Consider the following 17,829-nt stretch of genomic DNA (forward strand, 5'->3'; position numbering starts at 1 on the left):
TTGGAATACTGACTCACCTTGGATTAGTCCTAATAAGATAGATAGTAAAATCTACAGTATTAGATAAGTAGTAAAATCTTCCTCTCAAACTGTTTTCTTTTTTCTTACAGGCTGCTATGTGTTATATTCATATAGCTGCCCTCATCGCGGAATACCTAAAAAGAAGGGGTAAGACAACCTTGTGAGGGGAGAAAGTCCATAAATCAACATGTTGAAACCTAACTTAAAATGTATTTATTAATTTTAAGTTTTATTAATCTTGATTTTTTAAGCAATGTTAATTTTCACAGATATTTCTAATTATGCTGTACTTTTAAGTTTTAACTCTCTCTTCCATGCCATTATCATGTTTATTTTATGTACAACCAGGCTAACTGGTCCGCTTCTTAGTTCCAAATGAGAAAGCTTCATTGGTTAACATAAGCTTGAATTAACATAAACATGTGACAATGTCCTAACCTCATCTTGCACTACCATAGGTTACTGGAAAATGGAAAAGATTTGCACACCATCCTTTCTCCCGGAGGATATCCACCCCCGTGATAGCAACCTATTACTAACAACTCCCAGTGGAGGAAGTGAGTGATCTAACTGGGTTCCTTTATCCCCAGGGAATGGTGCTGAGAAAACCAAGTCACTGCTTCAATTATTTTTCAGCGAAACCTTAAATGTATTCCTAGAAGCAAAAACTATCTCAGACCTACATAACTTACTCCGTAAAAACCTAGAGTTTCTACCATTCAGAAATTCCATCCATCCAAACTTTTATGAAGTTTAGAGACCTAAAGAGCTCTCAGCAAACAGAACTGCATTTTATCCAATATTATGGCCATGTTTTACTACCAATTATCATGGTAGTCTGTCTTCGGGATTTTATTCTGAAATGGATGAATTGTTTAAAATTGCAGGAGAAATCCATTCAACTGTTGAAATGTAATACAACTGCTTATTCAAAATAAGGGGTGCAGAAAGAGAGACATATAAATATAGTGTATATACAGGACTACACTTATAATCAACAGGCTCCATTTTCTTTTTGTAAAGCATACACTGATTCTCACAATTTATAACATATAATAATTTACAGTATGGTTTTCCTTCAGTTAAAGATATTCCATCTTTAACATTTGATAGAGATTTTCTAACAATAACTAAAGAATTACTCTTTGTTTAAAAAAATTTGTCAATGTAACCTTGCAAAAGTTTGTTCAAACCCAGAGTTTATGAACCGCGGTCTCTTTCACATCACTATCTTAACTTTCAAAATTCAGTGGAAAACTCACTGTATGAACAACAGAAACAGATCTTTAGATGTTAAGATTAAAATACCTAAACAAAAGGGAAAAGGACTTTGGTTACAATATTTTGGAAACATAATTGGTCCCTTATTCTTTTAAATATGTATTTATTTCCTAAAGAGTTTCAGTGGATTTTTCAAATAAGATATTTGAACCAAATGACCAGACTGAATTCTGAGATGGTGAGCTCACTTGTTTGAGGGCCTTGGAGAAGGGACCAGACCTGGCTTTATGACTCATGTCCACAGTAAAAGTCAGGGATCTTCTTGCTCAGTTTCACACTTCCTACTTAGCCCTATTTTTATAGGCAAGTCATCAAAACCATCATTGTTGTATTTAACATGCCCTTCCTCCCCATCTAATTATTTTCATAATCAGATACCATACAGTTTTATAAAAGCTATTTTATATTCTAACTGAAACAAAATTGGAGAAACCAGATAAAGCTAGGTGTCAGTTTGAGAAGTTGTAGGTTATGATGTTTCTAAGTCAAAGAATTAAACTGTCCCTTCACTACAATGCACACATGATAAGAATGCAGTCAAACCTCCATATCCGGGGGTTCCAGATCTGCAGATTCAACCAGCCACTCCATCAGTGAGAACCCATGGATATGGAGGACCAATTGTACTATGCCATTTTATATAAAGAACTTGAGCATTTGTAGAATTTGATATCTGATATCTGTGGAGGTCCTGGAATCAATCCCCTGCAAATACTGAGGGATGACTGTATAGGTGAATTGAGGTGACTCCAGAAAACATGGCTTCCTCAGTTGTACTAACAATCATCATCATCCCACAGAAGTATGTCATGACTTTTCCTGCTCCAGTCAATGCTCATATAGTTAATGTGTTTAATTACCAAAGAAAAATATTAATAAAAAGTAGGAAAGTAGAATTTTTAATGCAAGGATTCAATTGCAATCATTATTATCATCATTTCTAGCATGTTTGGGTGTGATGTTAGTCATATAGCCAATGATCTGATTATTAAAAATGGAAATATCTATACAAGTATTAACTATAACTTAAAAAGCACTTGCTCCAGGGCAGCCACTGCACTAAGCTCTGTACTGGCCATATCTCCATTAGTTGCCAATAAGGAGTCTGAGTTAGGTGCTGTTATCACCTCATGTTTACAGGTGAGAAAACCTAAAGAAGTTAAGCAACCTGCCGCAGACTCCCTTGTTAGCTTGTGATGGGGCTGAAGTTCAAGGGCTGGTCTGTCACTTCAGACTGTGCTCTTAACCTCTGATACTCCCCGACGTTCTGATCTGATCCCTTGATTAGCACATTACCCATTATCAACTGTTTTCATATGCATCCGCAGAGCCAGATCTTTTTTAAGCTTGGTGGCCAAGAGGCTAAGAAAATTTGAGATGTTTTCTAGATAATGCAAAAGAGTGAAAGTTAGTAAGTACTGAGTATTGTCTTTACAATGCACTGATGATACCAGGTGTTTTCTCAAATACTAACACTTTGAATCCTTTCAACATCTTTTGAGATAGATATCAATGTCTATGGTTTAACAAATGAGGGTTATAGACTCCAAGAGGTTAATTAAACCAGAACATTGGAGTTACATCAATCTGCAAGCCTGTGCTCTGTCCATAATCCCATGCCAGCTCGTTATAGAAAACAGGTCACATGAAAATGATAAAAAATAATTATAAAAAAGGGGAAGATTGGTTGCCTAGAAGAGAATATTTATCAACAATCATAATCTAACCATCTCATTGAGTGTGTGAGCTTTATAACCACCACATGTCACATCATGAAGAAAGGCACTGTCTAATCCAAGCAGGATTTGTCTCAAATAATGATACATTTTGCTTTGTCCTCTCAAGGCATGTTCTCTATGGGCTGGCCAGCTTTTCTGAGCATTACACCAAATATTAAAGAAGAAGGGGCAATGAAAGAAGATTCAGGAATGCAAGACACACCATACAATGAGGTTAGACCAAAATGATTGAGTGTACAGTAATTGAGTAAAAAGATGCATTGAATTGTAACATTAAGCTAAATAGGGGGGAGAAAATCTTACTCAGAAATCAAATAAAGTTATCCTATAACATGACTTAGGCAAAATAAAATGCAGGCTAAAATTAAACTAAGATTAATAGATATCAGATTCCATTGATAAAGCATAATTTTCAATGAAAATTTAAACTAAATTTTACTTCTCTAAGATGGAGCCAAATATATACGATCAGCTCTTCTACAAAATATAAAATCTTTAGTCCTTCAGTAAATGTGGTAAGGGATGCTGAAAATTTGTTGAGCTGGTCACAACTTTATTTAATGCATTAGAAAATTTATTAACAAATAGACTTGAGCAGAAAATAACACTAGTTTCTGCAGAAAACCTTCTGGTATGCAAACCACGGTTATTTTTCAAAAGAAGCTCTCTACCTGGAATTACTTAGCAATAACTCAGGTGAAGAAAATAGAGCTCCCCTCCTCAAGTAAATAAAATATTTCATAAGCTAATTTTTTATTCATAATATTACATAGACTTAAAAAAGGATACAGAAAAAAATCTGGGGTAGATTTTAATGAAATTTTATATATGGCTGTACATTAATTTAATGTACATTGAAAATAAATAGTAAATGCAATTATGTATTTATATGAACTATTTCAAATAATGTTTAAAATCTTTTCTTAAAAGACACTGAAAACATTCCAGCAATATTATCCACTTGCTTTAGAGAGTATATAATTTGATTCAGTTGAACATTTATTAAACTACTAGTATATGAGAGGCATTGAGACAAAGATAAGTAAAGCAAATGTATTTGGGAAGACAAAGATAATAAGGCATAATCCCAGCTCTTAAAGAGTTCAGAATCTTGTGAAAGACAAACTTCCTTCAGGGTGGGGCGTAACCAGTCTAAGACCCAGTAACTATAAATCTAGGTATCATATATAGCAGCAATTAAAAGGGGAATAATTTTTTACATGAAAGTGATTGGAATGCAGATGAATGGGGCATAAATAAAAACTCTGCAGACTTTTGCACTGTCTTGACATTTGATGGGACCTGAAGGTGTCAAATAAGAAAATAAGCTTCTTATAGGAGCAACAGCAACTTCACAGGCAAAAGTGTGAGAATTGTAAAGTATTCTGAGAATGGTGTGGTACAGTCTGGTATAGCCAAAGTGTAAAGTCAGTGCAAAAGTGTTGAAAGAGAGTGGCACTGAAAATGAGGTTGGTGCCTGATTCTGGAGCTCCTTCAATGTCATGCTAGAGAGTTTGGACAGCAGTTCATAGCCACTGGAGTGCCTCCAAAGGTTTAGGGTAGTGGCAAGCTCATGGTCAGGTTTATGTTTTAGAAACAAAGATTACCAGGGAGTAACACATAGGACCAACAGGACCAATTGGCGAGGGAAAACATTAGCTTGAAGACTACTCCAGGGATCTGGGAATGAAGAAACGGGGATTTGATCTAAGCCAGTGACTGTAGGAATGGAAAAAAAAAACAGACAGATCTGAATACTTGTTATAGATTTAAATTAGCAAGTTTGAGGCACTAATAAGGAAAGAGAAGACTGCAAGAAGACACCACCATCCCTCCCAGGATGGATGTAACTGCCAATTGCACAGATAGGGAATGCAGAAATCGCACTATGAAAAAAATGGACCGTTCAACAGTTTTGAAAGCAAGTTTCAGGGATGAGCCACAATCTTCACAGTGTAAAATCTCATTTCTGTTTTCGGAATTGCAGAATATCCTGGTGGAGCAGCTGTACCTGTGTGTGGAGTTCCTGTGGAAGTCTGAGAGATATGAGCTCATCGCTGATGTCAACAAACCCATCATTGCGGTCTTTGAGAAGCAGAGAGACTTCAAAGTAGGTGTTCTAAATATCCTTTAGTTAGTTCAAATATCCTTCATTACATTGGAGAATTACTTACAATTTCCAAAAGTAGAAACTCCCTATTTTTGATATCAGTATCATCTTCACGAAACCCTTCACTTCTGGTTTCAGAAATTATCAGATCTCTACTATGACATTCATCGGTCGTATCTGAAAGTTGCAGAGGTGGTGAATTCAGAGAAGCGGCTCTTCGGTCGCTACTATCGTGTGGCATTTTATGGGCAGGTAAGTTTCCTACAACCAGCATGGCCTCTAAGTTCTATTAAGTGGTTGATTGCTGTTCTTCATTCTTTACAAGACATCTAACTACATGTGCCAAAGGATTGAGGGGGTGGAGGTGGAGGTGGGGATGTGTCTAGGTATATTTGAGTGTTTCTCTGAGTGTGAGGGTCTATATGTTTGGCCAAAGGAACATACTAAATTAAGAAAAAAATGAGCGGAGACCTCCATGGGTCTTAATACACATTGAGGTAAAACAGTGATTTCAAACTTCTTGAAGAAATAGGGCACTTCTTCAACGCCCTCCTCCTCCAGTGTCTCCCAAAATGTCTAATTATAGGTTTGCATCATATTTGAAAATGAAATTTAAATGAATATATTTTTTGCAATGAAATCCATAACATTCCAGGAAATAAAGAATTCCTAGGGGCTCTACCATATCAAAGCCATGAACTTTTAACTTTAAAATCATGCATTTTCTTTTCTCCTACTTTCAAACCATCACTGCTTCTAAGCAGAGCATAATCTGGTTGTTTTGTTTCTTATATTGCAGGTCAATATAATTTCAAAGTGATCTTTCTCAGCTTACTGCACGAACAATGAACAAGACTGAAAATATTAGCGAGCCATAGCATTGTCTTAAAAGCAAAGTGAACTTATATATTAATTCGGAATGTCTCTGAGTAGTGCTTTAAGTAGGATATACCCAGTCACCATCCAGGCAGGCTTATAACACTAGTATATTTCAGCAGCCATATTTCAGACTATTGTTTTCATGGAGAATCATTCCATTCTTTTATTTTCGCAGTGGTAATGACTCTCAGCCCTCTCATTTCCTTTTTTTTCTCCCCTCATGTAAGGCACAGTTTCACATGGCTTCTTGTTCTCCTCAGAATCTTTTAAGGCTGCAAACAAACGTGTCAAATCCAGCATGGTCATTCTAGATCACTTCCCACTGAAGTCTTTTAGAAAATATATATTGAAGTCTTTTGGAAAATATATATTGTCCTCTAATCACCAAAGGCAGCTTAAAAACTAATGTCTGAATTAATAAAGGCAGCTGCTCTCTCCCTGGAAAGGAAAATGTCACTGGGCAGCCACTTACCATAAACAAATTAATTCAACCGAGATTTCCCCCACTGCACTGGGGGAGCATCAGGACTGTGGAGACAGTCTACAAAAAGAAGCTACATTTACACTTTTGGGGGTTCCCTGGAAAAGAATCTGACCTATCTGAAGTGATAGTGTATATTGGGGAGGTAGAAATGTGAGAATCTGCAGGAGAGGAGGAGAGAGAAAAGGAAATGGTATCTTGCAAGTCAGCGATAAACAGAAAATAAATAACCCTTGACCTCAGTGAAACATTAGCAAGAAAAATGGCAGAACACCTCATCAGGAAGGGAATGTGGGAGCTGAGGGATTGTAAGGGAAAGGCAAAGGTTTCCTGGGAATGGCCACAGGCTAACTGAGCAGCATGGATGTAGCTCACAGGACGTACGTTCAGCAAACCTAGGTTTGAGTTTACAACGCTTCAGGCGATCTTTCTAATGAAAAAGTGATGAATTGCCATTAAGAGTCTGGTCATGGAAAGCAGATTGCCTACCTGATGGTTTCTCCAACCAACATCTAAGATACTGGTTACTAAGCAGGTGGAAACGAAACGATCATGCTCCTTTCCAATGAGATTTTAATGCAGATGTTTACTCTTTTCTTCTTTTGGTCTTGATTGTTCCAGGCTGTGGTAAGTTCTCTCTCTCTCCACTTGCATGCTCTAATAAGCCTCACACTTCCCTCCCTATGGTTTTACTGAACCTTAACTTTTTTGTGCAAATGAACATTTGAGATAGGTGAGATAATCCTGCTTCCATTCATTTTGGAGTCATCCTGCATTTCTGGGACTAAATTGTGTTTATTCCATTTATCCGAATTACAAAAATGTATCCTTTATTTTTCATATATAATATCTTTCTGCACAAAGGTCGGTGTAGTCTGAAAACCTGCATACACACACACAAACACACAGACACACACACACAGATAAATATGGGCACCACATATTTGAAATATATGGATAGCAGGCTCAGTATTGGAATTTGCCTGCTCAGTTCAGGCCACCAGAGTTGCAGCTGATTAAGAAGCGCATGGTGGGCAGAATCTCAAAAGTTATATTGGTGGCCCTTGGTGGGCACCTTCCCGGGGTCCTGAAAGGACCCTGCCCTTTTCCAAATGAGTATCCTGGAGAAACAGGGCTCTCTCTCTTTAGTTGTGAGCTCTGAGCATTCTCGAAAGTGATGGTATTAATTCCCAACATAAATGATGAACAGTGAATTAAACCTTTACCCTGTGAATCAGGTTAAGTCTCCTGAGATGCAAAAAGAAGCTGTGTAAGAATTTTAGAGGATGAGCTGAGGGGCAATAACATGCCAAGACCTAGAGCTCTGTGACACAGAATTTTCTCTGTGTTATTTTGAACCATATGAAATTGCCCATAATCAACCTTTTTTTTCCTTACAAAGATGGCAACTTCATGTGGTTCAATGTAATTATTGCTGAGTAAGCTGGAAAAGCAAATTCTTTCAATATCCACATTGTCCACAGTCAGCTCTGCTTCTCTGACCAATACATACTTTTTTGTAATTCTTTAAAATCCCTTTCCCCCATCCATACTATATCAGGATTTTCTACCTTCATCTGTAAATTTGGGGTCCTGTGTCCTTAACTCACCTACTAAAAGAATACTTGGAAACCCCTCTAGAATGGGGGAGGTGGGCAATGGGGAAGGATGGGGGAGAGCTACTTTCAAATGACCTAACTTTGTTCTTTTTGCAGATTCCTCAGTAAAGTGTGCTGACTGTGCACCTGACTTTTGTTTTTAATGTTGCCAGTATTCTCAATTGCCTTTTATTTAAAAGTACAACCTGAGCTTAAAAGGCAAAGTGTCTTGTTAAATCTGCAGACCTGAGGACATGCCTAAGCATGGTACTCTGTAAACTCAAATCCCAGCTGCCTTTGAACAAGGAGAACTAATGGAGGTCATTCTGATAAACAGTCATTTAGAGCCTGTCTTCATTGTTCAAATGATATTCAACTACCTATCCCAAGACACCAAATGGAGAGGGTGAACTGTTGTATTCAAATGGGAGCAGACAGCACACATCACTTTATATTTGATGATAAAGAAATAGCAAATAGATTTGCACATCCCCCCAGATGTGTGCAGAATGAAGGTTCTAAAGATCTGAGAAAATCTTGACTATTTCATTAGCATAATCTCCATGGTCAGAAAATTTTTTTTCATGATGGTATCTTATGTACTTGTAAAATTCACCTTTTAATCCAAATTGATGTCTCACAATCATATTCCAAAGATTATGGGAATATAACATGCAGTCAGCTCTTTGCCTCCACAAAGGCCTTTGTGTAAATATTTTAGTGTCCCCCGTGGACTAGTACTTTCACTTTGTAGTACTGACTAGAGTAGTTAATATTATGTCTGCAATGAACCAGACCCTGGAAAACAAGTTGAAAACTGTTCTTTTGTGGCGAGAGCTTTAATAAAAACGCAAGTCTTGCATAGCATGAATTTTCTAATGCAACACCTGGCATCATTGACTATGGAAATTTTACACGGAGCAGCCTATATAAAACACCCCCTCAAGTGTCCCTGAAGTATTCATTTCCAGAGTAATGAACCGCCAGTAGTGATCAAACGTCAACTGTAATCAATGAAATCCTTAGGCTCTGGTATTTAGCATTAAAGCAAGCAAGTGAATGCTCATTGAATAACTTGAAACATCAGACGGCCCTGGAATGAATTGAGTGAAAAGCTTGGGAGGTTTTATTCTGTTCATCAAAGGATGTAAACTCCATGATTCTCAATCATGCCTACATGGGTATAGATGCACCTCAGAATCTTGATAGAAAAGGGATTGGGGGTAGGAGGGAAGGTGCCTGTGTATTGTGTACAGCCATCATCTCCATATTGGGGTGTGATACACCCTTCTGGCTCCCCCCCATATGAAAGTCACTGAGATATATATATATATATATATATATATATATATATATATATATATACACACACTAATAATTGGGTTCATATTTGGGTTCATGTTTGTATGAAACCATTTCTCTGCATCTGTGAAGTTTTCCTTTTCCTAACATTTGGCTTATTGTGATTTTCTGACCCATCTTTTATACACTAGATTCCTCTTTGGATGCATTCCTTTGTGAACGTTGAATTGGTGGAATATAATAGCAGGGGCAATTATATTTGACATCCCAATAATGATCCAGAGCTATTTCAAGATTCTGAAGTACCTGCAAAAACATCTAAGAAAGAGTCAATAATTTCCGTTGTCAGTTTATTGAAGTACATTTTTATCATATCTGTCGCCTAAAAGTTTCATAATCCATGCATGTTAACTACTGACTCAAAGTCCTTGCTTAACTAGGATACGTGCTGTTTCGTAACCATGGCACATCAGGGCGTTTGTTGCCTTGTAAAATGACATTTTAAAAAATCGAACTATGGAAAATGCACAAGTCACATTTCCTGTTGCCTTGAAATGCAGTCTTCTCATCACTTTGGGGCAAAAGCAAAAGGGAAACTGCCCCTAGGTTTTCATCACCTTGTGTCCCTATTTATAAATTAATTATTTCACGGACAAAGCATTAAGCTTCCTTAAGATAGTGTCCTGTGCCTCACTGGGCTTTGCTTTGATTTCCCTGGGTAAAAGATAAGCTCTCATCCCAGCCATTTTCAGAGCCTCCATCCATTTCTCTGGTTCCAAAAACTCTTACACGATCCCTGTAAGGGATTAAGTACTATATTCTGCTACACCAGCTCCTTTCTATTCATTTTATAAAATAGTCTCAATGGGTTTATAGCTCCATGTTCTGTAAATAAATTGATTAATTCTAATCACGATTCCTTCTGATCAATCACTTACCAAAATATGAAAATAATCATCAATAGTCCTTTTACAATAAGGAAAAGTGTAGTGCCCAAGTAAGAGAACCCAAAGGTATGTATTTTTAAGCACTCAAAACTCAGTTAATGGGCTTCCCTGGTGGCGCAGTGGTTGAGAGTCCGCCTGCTGATGCAGGGGACATGGGTTCGTGCCCTGGTCCGGGAAGATCCCACATGCCGTGGAGCCATGGCCGCTGAGCCTGCGCGTCCAGAGCCTGTGCTCCGCAACAGGAGAGGGCACAACAGTAAGAGGGCCGCGTACCGCAAAAAAACAAAACAAAACAAAAAAAACTCAGTTAAGCTGTTTCCCAGCATATTAGCCAGAACTCAGATTGCTTTACTGACAGTTTTTTCCTTTATTATTGTCATCACTACCATTCTCCTCATTATAGCTAACACTTACCAATGGCCTTTTGTGTCCCGGACACTGTCCTTAGGGTCTCCTAAGTCTGTACTACTTCCCATCCTCCAGACCAAGGAGTAAGGATGAAAGGAGTCACAGGGCATGACCAAGGCCACAAGGGTCATAGTAACGACAATAAAATACTGCTCTCACCCCTCCTTTTCTGCTAATTCTGGATTCAGAAATTTGTTAGGGGAAAAAATTCACAGTTAAAGTATCTTTGTGCTAGTTTTCACACCATGATGAGAAAATCTTTTCCTGGAACTTGGAGACATTTTTCTGGTTGAAATGGAAGTTGTAAATGTTGCTTCAGCTATTGCCCTGTGGGGATTCTGGTTGATGGCCTCAGAAGTCTTAGTTCTCTTTTGTGTCAATCTGTCAATTTGAGCCACTAACCTCTCACCTTGAATCAGACAAAACTCCATAAAGACAGCAACAGAAAAAACCTAGCAGGCTGGAAGTCATGTGGGGATAGGGCCAGACCTCACCACCCCTACGAAGTCTAGAAGAATGATAAGGAGAGACTTTTCATGCTTTTAGCATCAGACATCACTGTTTTAGCAGTTTGGAGTCAAGGTACTCGTCATTAACTGCGTTGGTCTTGAACATTTCTCAAAGAAATTTGTTCAATAAAAACATCTGTATTAAAAGCAATGGAATCTTTTCCAGTTATACTTGATACAAATGTATCCTTTTAAGATGTAGCCCTCTGAGAGCTATCTTATTCATCTGTTTATTCATTCAACTAATGTACAGTGATGTCTCTCTAGAGACCAGGCAATGTTAAACACTGGACATGCAGTGCTGAACAAGATACTTTCCTGCCTTTAAAAAGCCCAAAGTCAATTAGGGAAACACAAGGAAACAAGAAATTACCTGCTGAACAAGAACTGTGCTGGTGAATGTGCCTTTTTCCTTGCCTTCAGTTATAGCCCAATTATGATACAAAGTATACTGTTCATGATAGGCATACTTACATGGATGAAAGTGCTTTACAAGTATAAAGAACCATACAGATGTGAGCTGTAATCATTATTCTTAGATTGCCTCACATTAGCCATGAAAAAAAAAAAGCATTGGAACATTTTACCCATTTTTTTTACACATAATGAGTAGTTTTTAAATAGCCAAAAATGATTTTAAAAATATATATAGGTAAGATTTTTTTATGACCTTCAGTATCTTCACTCAGCCCTCAGAAGTCATTTCCTTAAGGTAAACTGCAGTCAGAAGATACCAGAGACATTTGGGTCCTTAAACTGCAGACTTACTCCAATATTCTGAGGTCACATTTATTCCAAAGGAAAAATGCCTCTGTGTCTCTTCAGTGAGAAGGAATTATAAAGATTGCCTCAATTATCCGCAATGGAATCTTCCCTTCCCCCTGTTTCAAACCAGATAAATAAATTAACAGAGGTTAAAACCTACTTGCTCCTATGACATAAAAATGATAACATGGTTACTTTACTACTTTCACTCTTATAAGGTCTAGCTTTGCAAGAACGTAAGGGATCTATTAATAAAGTAAATTGAAGGACAAAATTGCATATAGCCAAGTTGCATCAGACCCCTGATGAAATATTAAAAATAACAGTACTTGCGAGCATAGCACATGTAATTTCTGTTATGGCTTTTCATCTAAGATGATGTGGGAGGCATATCAACCCATTTAGATACTTTTACCTGCTCTATAGCATTAATATTTCCTATCCTGATTTCCAAGACTTTCTTAAAAATGTTACTGCTCTTTGAAAAATACTGTTGAAAAATACCAAAAAGTACTCCAGGCTTTGTGTTCTACACCAGGCTACCACATGAGGGCATTCTTCCCCTAAAATATATGCAAGCAGGTATTACCAATGATTTCTTCTAATAGAGAAAAATATGTGTAAGTTGCTTCATGAGGCTCTTTGGCCTGACTAAGCACTATTTACATTAATGACTGATTCTAACATGATATTTTGTTTCCTTCACTTGATTTTTCTCTGAATTTGAATTTTATAGGGTGCTAATCTATGGCTTGGATGACAACCAAAATACTGGCTATAATATTTAAGTAAATGTTTTTTGTTTTGCCCCTTATTTGCAGTTGGAGTTCTCTAATAAACTTGGCGGTTCACTGTATGTCTTTCATAGGGTTTTTTTGAAGAAGAAGAAGGTAAAGAGTATATTTATAAAGAGCCTAAGCTGACAGGTCTCTCCGAGATTTCCCAAAGACTGCTCAAGCTTTACGCAGATAAATTCGGAGCAGACAATGTGAAGATAATACAGGACTCCAATAAGGTAGGGGAATATCAATATTCAGGCAAATGCAAAGAACTAACTTCATTTTTTTTCTCTCTTAACTACATTTATTAATGTTTTAAATTTCTGCCTGACTATGCAAAGTAAACTACCTAAACTATTTTGGGCGTTTCAGTTGTTTATTGGTTGATGGATTGGTGATTAGGGAGGGGAGTGTCAAAAACCTTGTACATGTTTATTTGAGTAACTTTTAGGTAATCTTAGAAACAACTTACTAAACCCTCCATCGCCCCCATAGGTTGTTCGCATTTGTGTAGCAAACAAAGGGTTAAAGTAATTGGGCCCAGTTGTGGGCTGGGATGAAGGAGCAAAAAAAGTATTTATTCAGTCATGAAGGTCTTCCTGAAGGAGCTTTCCTCCGAGTCATACAGGGAAAGCTTAGGGCTGGGGGCTCCCTGAACAGCTCGTTCTTGGTTGGGTGATGCTTCACAGAGGGCGTGATGTTTGAGCTGGGGATTGTAGGGTGAGAAGGTGTTTGCTGGAAGCGTTCTAAAAGCCAGCACATGCAGTGACAGGAGGAATTCAAGGGAGAGGTGTGTTTAGAGAACGGCAGGTCTTTGAAACATAGATTGTATAGAAGAGTGTGTCAGAGGTGGAGCTAGAAAAGCTGGTTTGCACCCAACTGTATTGACCTCTATTAGGCCCAAAAAAAGGTCTTTTTTTCCTTTTCCTCTTTTGCAAAGCTAGTGTTTGGAGGGGTCTGGGCATGAGATTAGATTTGCTGGATCTGGACAGAAATTGTTAAAATGTGTTCATCATTCTTAGCTTGGAATGTACAAACCCCTTCCCCATAAAGAGGGACAGAGCTAGACCCGCGGTCATGGTGGCCCTCCTACATGGAAGGTAGAAACAGTTCCCAGCAGTGAGAGAAGTGCCAATGTTGGTGTCAGAACAACTGTTGTCTTCATTCCACCATGCTACCACTTATCAGCTGGCGATCCATCTTGGAGAAGTTGGGTGGTCACTCTGAGTCTCCATTTTTTAATCTGTGAAATGGTTACAGATATACCCATTTTACAGTGCCATTACTTGCAGCATTACAAATAAATTCATGAGCCTCCTCCAATCTCTGAAATTGGATAAACAGTGGATGGGTGAATGGATGGAGAAAGTTGGAAAAAGTCTGAAAATTCTTCAAGGAATCATTAGGAAAGAGGCTGAGGCTCATCTCTTCCACCCTGAAGGAAAGCAAGAGCCATTGCCTGGCTTTTGGGGGGGGACCCCAATCCTGTCTTCCTTGCTATTTGTCAAGCCTATTCACCAAAGCCGAGTTAGTTTTAAAAATTATATAGAATGACTTATTGCAGATTAGAGAAGGAATTCGAGAAATCGAAAATAAAAATATTTGCAGTCATGCGATAGGTAATCAGTTAATCTGCTAAACAGACCAGGAACCTCCTTTCACATTATAAGCCTGCAGCCGATGGTCCCAGTCTAGGTACACAACTGAATCATAGAGGAACAGAGAGATATATTTCCACTCTCAACAAGCTTGATTCAAGACAAAGGTGAAGATATTCAGTACAGAAGAGAAATAAAATAAAAGGTTAAATAGTACGTCATAGCCAAGTACGTATGTTTCAAAGAGCTCCAGCTACTTGGCAAGCTGGCTCCCTCCTGCCTCTGCCACCATCTGGCTGCTTGACCACAGTCCAGCCAGCTACTCTTTCTGGGCTTTCCGTTCACCCAGCTCTCACATGATGTGATGGACCTTTCTCCTCTGAGAGGGGCAGCTCCGGATGCCAAGCTGGGGGGATTCAGGGTTCCCCACCTTTCTTTCAGGAGCACTTCACGGCTCACCCCTCTTTCTCTGCCCATAATGTGTTGAAACAGGTAAACCCCAAGGATTTGGACCCCAAATACGCCTACATCCAGGTGACCTATGTCACGCCGTTCTTTGAGGAAAAGGAAATAGAGGACCGGAAGACAGACTTCGAAACGCACCACAACATCAACCGCTTTGTCTTTGAGACGCCATTCACGCCGTCAGGCAAGAAGCACGGTGGCGTGGAGGAGCAGTGCAAGCGGAGGACGGTCCTGACAAGTAGGTGCTGGCCCCCAAGCACGTGCTTCCACGCAGGGCCCTCGCTTAGGCCGGATTCGCGTAAATCAAGACATTTCGATCTCGCAGACAAGTACCCAAAATGTGCTGACTTGGAAATGTTTGCCAGGAACATTTCTTTATTTTCTTTCAAGACAGAGACCCTTGACAAGTCAACCAAAACAGAAACTATCACAGGGTCACTTTACCCACCTCTTCCCTTTAGACCGTACAGTGTTGTAGGTCCCGGTGTCTTGGGAAATGCACTCTGAACTTTCCTCTCCTCTCTCCCTGAAACTACCCCCCCAGTTACTGCAGAGTTAGCCACTCTCGGAATTATGTGCTTTGGGGCAAGATTCTAAACCACCGTGGAATTCAGGTTCCTCATCTGTGAAATGGATGCAGAGGGGTTTCCTCCAGCATCCCTTCCAGTACTATCTAGATCTATCCTATGAGTTGGTCTTCCTCTCATTCCACAAACATTCGATAAGTGCCTGTAGGTGTCGGGCATTGTTCTGACAAATCAAATAAATAAAACACAATTCTTGCCTTCAAGGCGCTTACCATCTGGTAGGAGAAAGAGCCAAGGAAAGCAAGAATTTCAGGTGAGCCCAGCACGAGAAATGAAATGGGAACCCAGCAGAGGGGGACTTAGGGCAGGCTGAGGGGGAAAATGAGCACAGGCATCTGAATGAAGGAAACCCAAGCCATCTTCAGTGGTGAGCAGTCCTAGATTCTACAGTAGATACGTGGGTAGCAGCCACATCCAAACTATGGGAAAACATTCACCTTCAGTAAACTTTTCCAGAAATTTCATAATTTAAAAAAAAAACTAGAACAAAGCTATTATAATATACGCTATTCAATATCTATTGAAGCATTCTTGATTGTGATTTAGTGTAGTTTTCATTTGAATTTTAAGTTGTGGTGGAAGCTATCATTTTTCAGTGTTTAGAGACTCTATAGCTCTAGTCCAGCCTTGGCAATGAAGACATGTTGGCTAGTGAAGCATGGAAGAACGTGCCAGGGGAAAGTAGTTGGGCTCCTAAGAGGTATATGAGAGCGTGGAACATAGGAGAAAAAAAAACTCACATACACAGAAAACATGCAGGATGGAATGGTCTGTGTGCAAAGAAAAGACACAGGATCGTCCTTTCAAGAGAACCCTTGACTCTTCACTAAACCTCAACCTTGAAATGCTCTTGTATTGCTTTTGTGCAGCGAGTCACTTGTTCCCCTACGTGAAGAAGAGGATACAGGTCATCAGCCAATCGAGCACAGAACTGAATCCCATTGAAGTGGCGATTGATGAGATGTCCAAGAAAGTTTCCGAGCTTAATCAGCTTTGCATGATGGAAGAAGTGGACATGATAAGACTGCAGCTCAAACTCCAAGGAAGCGTCAGCGTGAAGGTAAGCATCGCCCAGAGCTGAGATACTCATGGCCAGTGAAACCTGGTACAAAATGCCCCTTGACATTTTTTGACAAAGGGTATAAGAGACATTTTTCTGTTTGTGGTACCATTCAACACCTTTATCTGAGTCTTTAAAATTTTGTTTCCTTGTGAATGCACGTTCATGGTGCCAAACAACTAAAGAGAAGCCTTTCTTAGGTTTCGCTGAAATAAAATTTCTTCTTCCTCAACCGTCCTTTCCCATCTGCTCTGCATAAACTGTGTTCTAAATTCTAACAAAGAATTAGTGAATGAGTAAGCATGGCTCTCTTGTAAGTCTCTGTCATGAAAAGCCTTATAAAACTGTTCAAAAACAAAACTTTTTAAAATGTTTATTAGTTCATAAAATGTGCATCAGTATTTATCTGACTGTCAGGGTCTTGAGAGGAAGCAGAGGGCCTGTTCACAGTGGGTGACTGAAGAAAACGTAACACATGACTCTCTGAAAAAAGCATTTAGGAAAACCAAAGTGGGCAGACACCGGGGCGTAAGAGTGAGGGGCTGTCACCCTCCCCAGACCTGAAGACTCAGGGGAGAGAAGAGTTAGTGGAAGCAGAGAGAGAGTGGGGAGAACCAGCTGATGATAGACAGACAGACAGATAGACATGGTCTGTGCTGGGGGATTGCAAGGAAGAAGCCCTGGACCTAAATAAACCCTGACAGGACTGAGACTAGGGTGAGGTGAGTGAGGCATTTTCCGTGGGCACAAAATTAAGGGAGCATCAAAACACTCAGTAACCAAGATAAAATTATATTTTAATGCAATATTTTTAAAAATCAAAAATAACTTCAAAAATCCATATTGAACAAAGTATTAAAATTTTAAATAGGGCTTCCCTGGTGGCGCAGTGGTTGAGAGTCCGCCTGCCGATGTAGGGGACACGGGTTCGTGCCCCAGTCCGGGAAGATCCCACATGCCGCGGAGCGGCTGGGCCCGTGAGCCACGGCCGCTGAGCCTGCACGTCCGGACCCTGTGCTCTGCAATGGGAGAGGCCACAACAGTGAGAGGCCCGTGTACCGCAAAAAACAAAAAAAAAAAAAAAAAAAATTAAATAAAGGCAAGCCAGTAACAGTGCCACCCAGAGCTATGCGGGAGCCTGAGGCAAAAAGAAAACTCAGTACTGTTGATCCTGGTACTGACCTGGCTCTCCTCTTCCATGCCCACCTCTTGTCTGTATCCCATGGCTGACTCAAAATAATAATAATATATTTTGAAAAGCCAGAAGGTAAAAGAACCATTGTTATACTCCAAACGGGAC

At 39.3% G+C, this 17,829-nt stretch overlaps 1 protein-coding gene across 5 annotated transcripts in view; it reads left to right on the top strand.

Annotated features, from left to right (window-relative positions):
• The window catches only part of DOCK10 (dedicator of cytokinesis 10), a gene marked incomplete at both ends in the record, with an annotated part of 299,463 nt that overhangs the window by 276,342 nt on the left and 5,292 nt on the right, over positions 1-17,829 (top strand). For all 5 annotated transcript variants that reach the window (XM_079710445.1, XM_079710444.1, XM_079710442.1 and 2 more), the window contains 8 exons: positions 111-168; positions 480-578; positions 3,148-3,254; positions 5,029-5,151; positions 5,290-5,403; positions 12,909-13,055; positions 14,910-15,120; positions 16,339-16,529. In XM_079710445.1, coding sequence (XP_079566571.1) covers positions 111-168; positions 480-578; positions 3,148-3,254; positions 5,029-5,151; positions 5,290-5,403; positions 12,909-13,055; positions 14,910-15,120; positions 16,339-16,529 — 1,050 coding nt within the window. The remainder of the gene's footprint in view (positions 1-110; positions 169-479; positions 579-3,147; positions 3,255-5,028; positions 5,152-5,289; positions 5,404-12,908; positions 13,056-14,909; positions 15,121-16,338; positions 16,530-17,829) is intronic.

Source organism: Hyperoodon ampullatus (genome assembly GCF_949752795.1).
Source record: "Hyperoodon ampullatus genome assembly, chromosome: 8".
In the NCBI taxonomy this organism is placed as follows: domain Eukaryota; kingdom Metazoa; phylum Chordata; class Mammalia; order Artiodactyla; family Ziphiidae; genus Hyperoodon; species Hyperoodon ampullatus.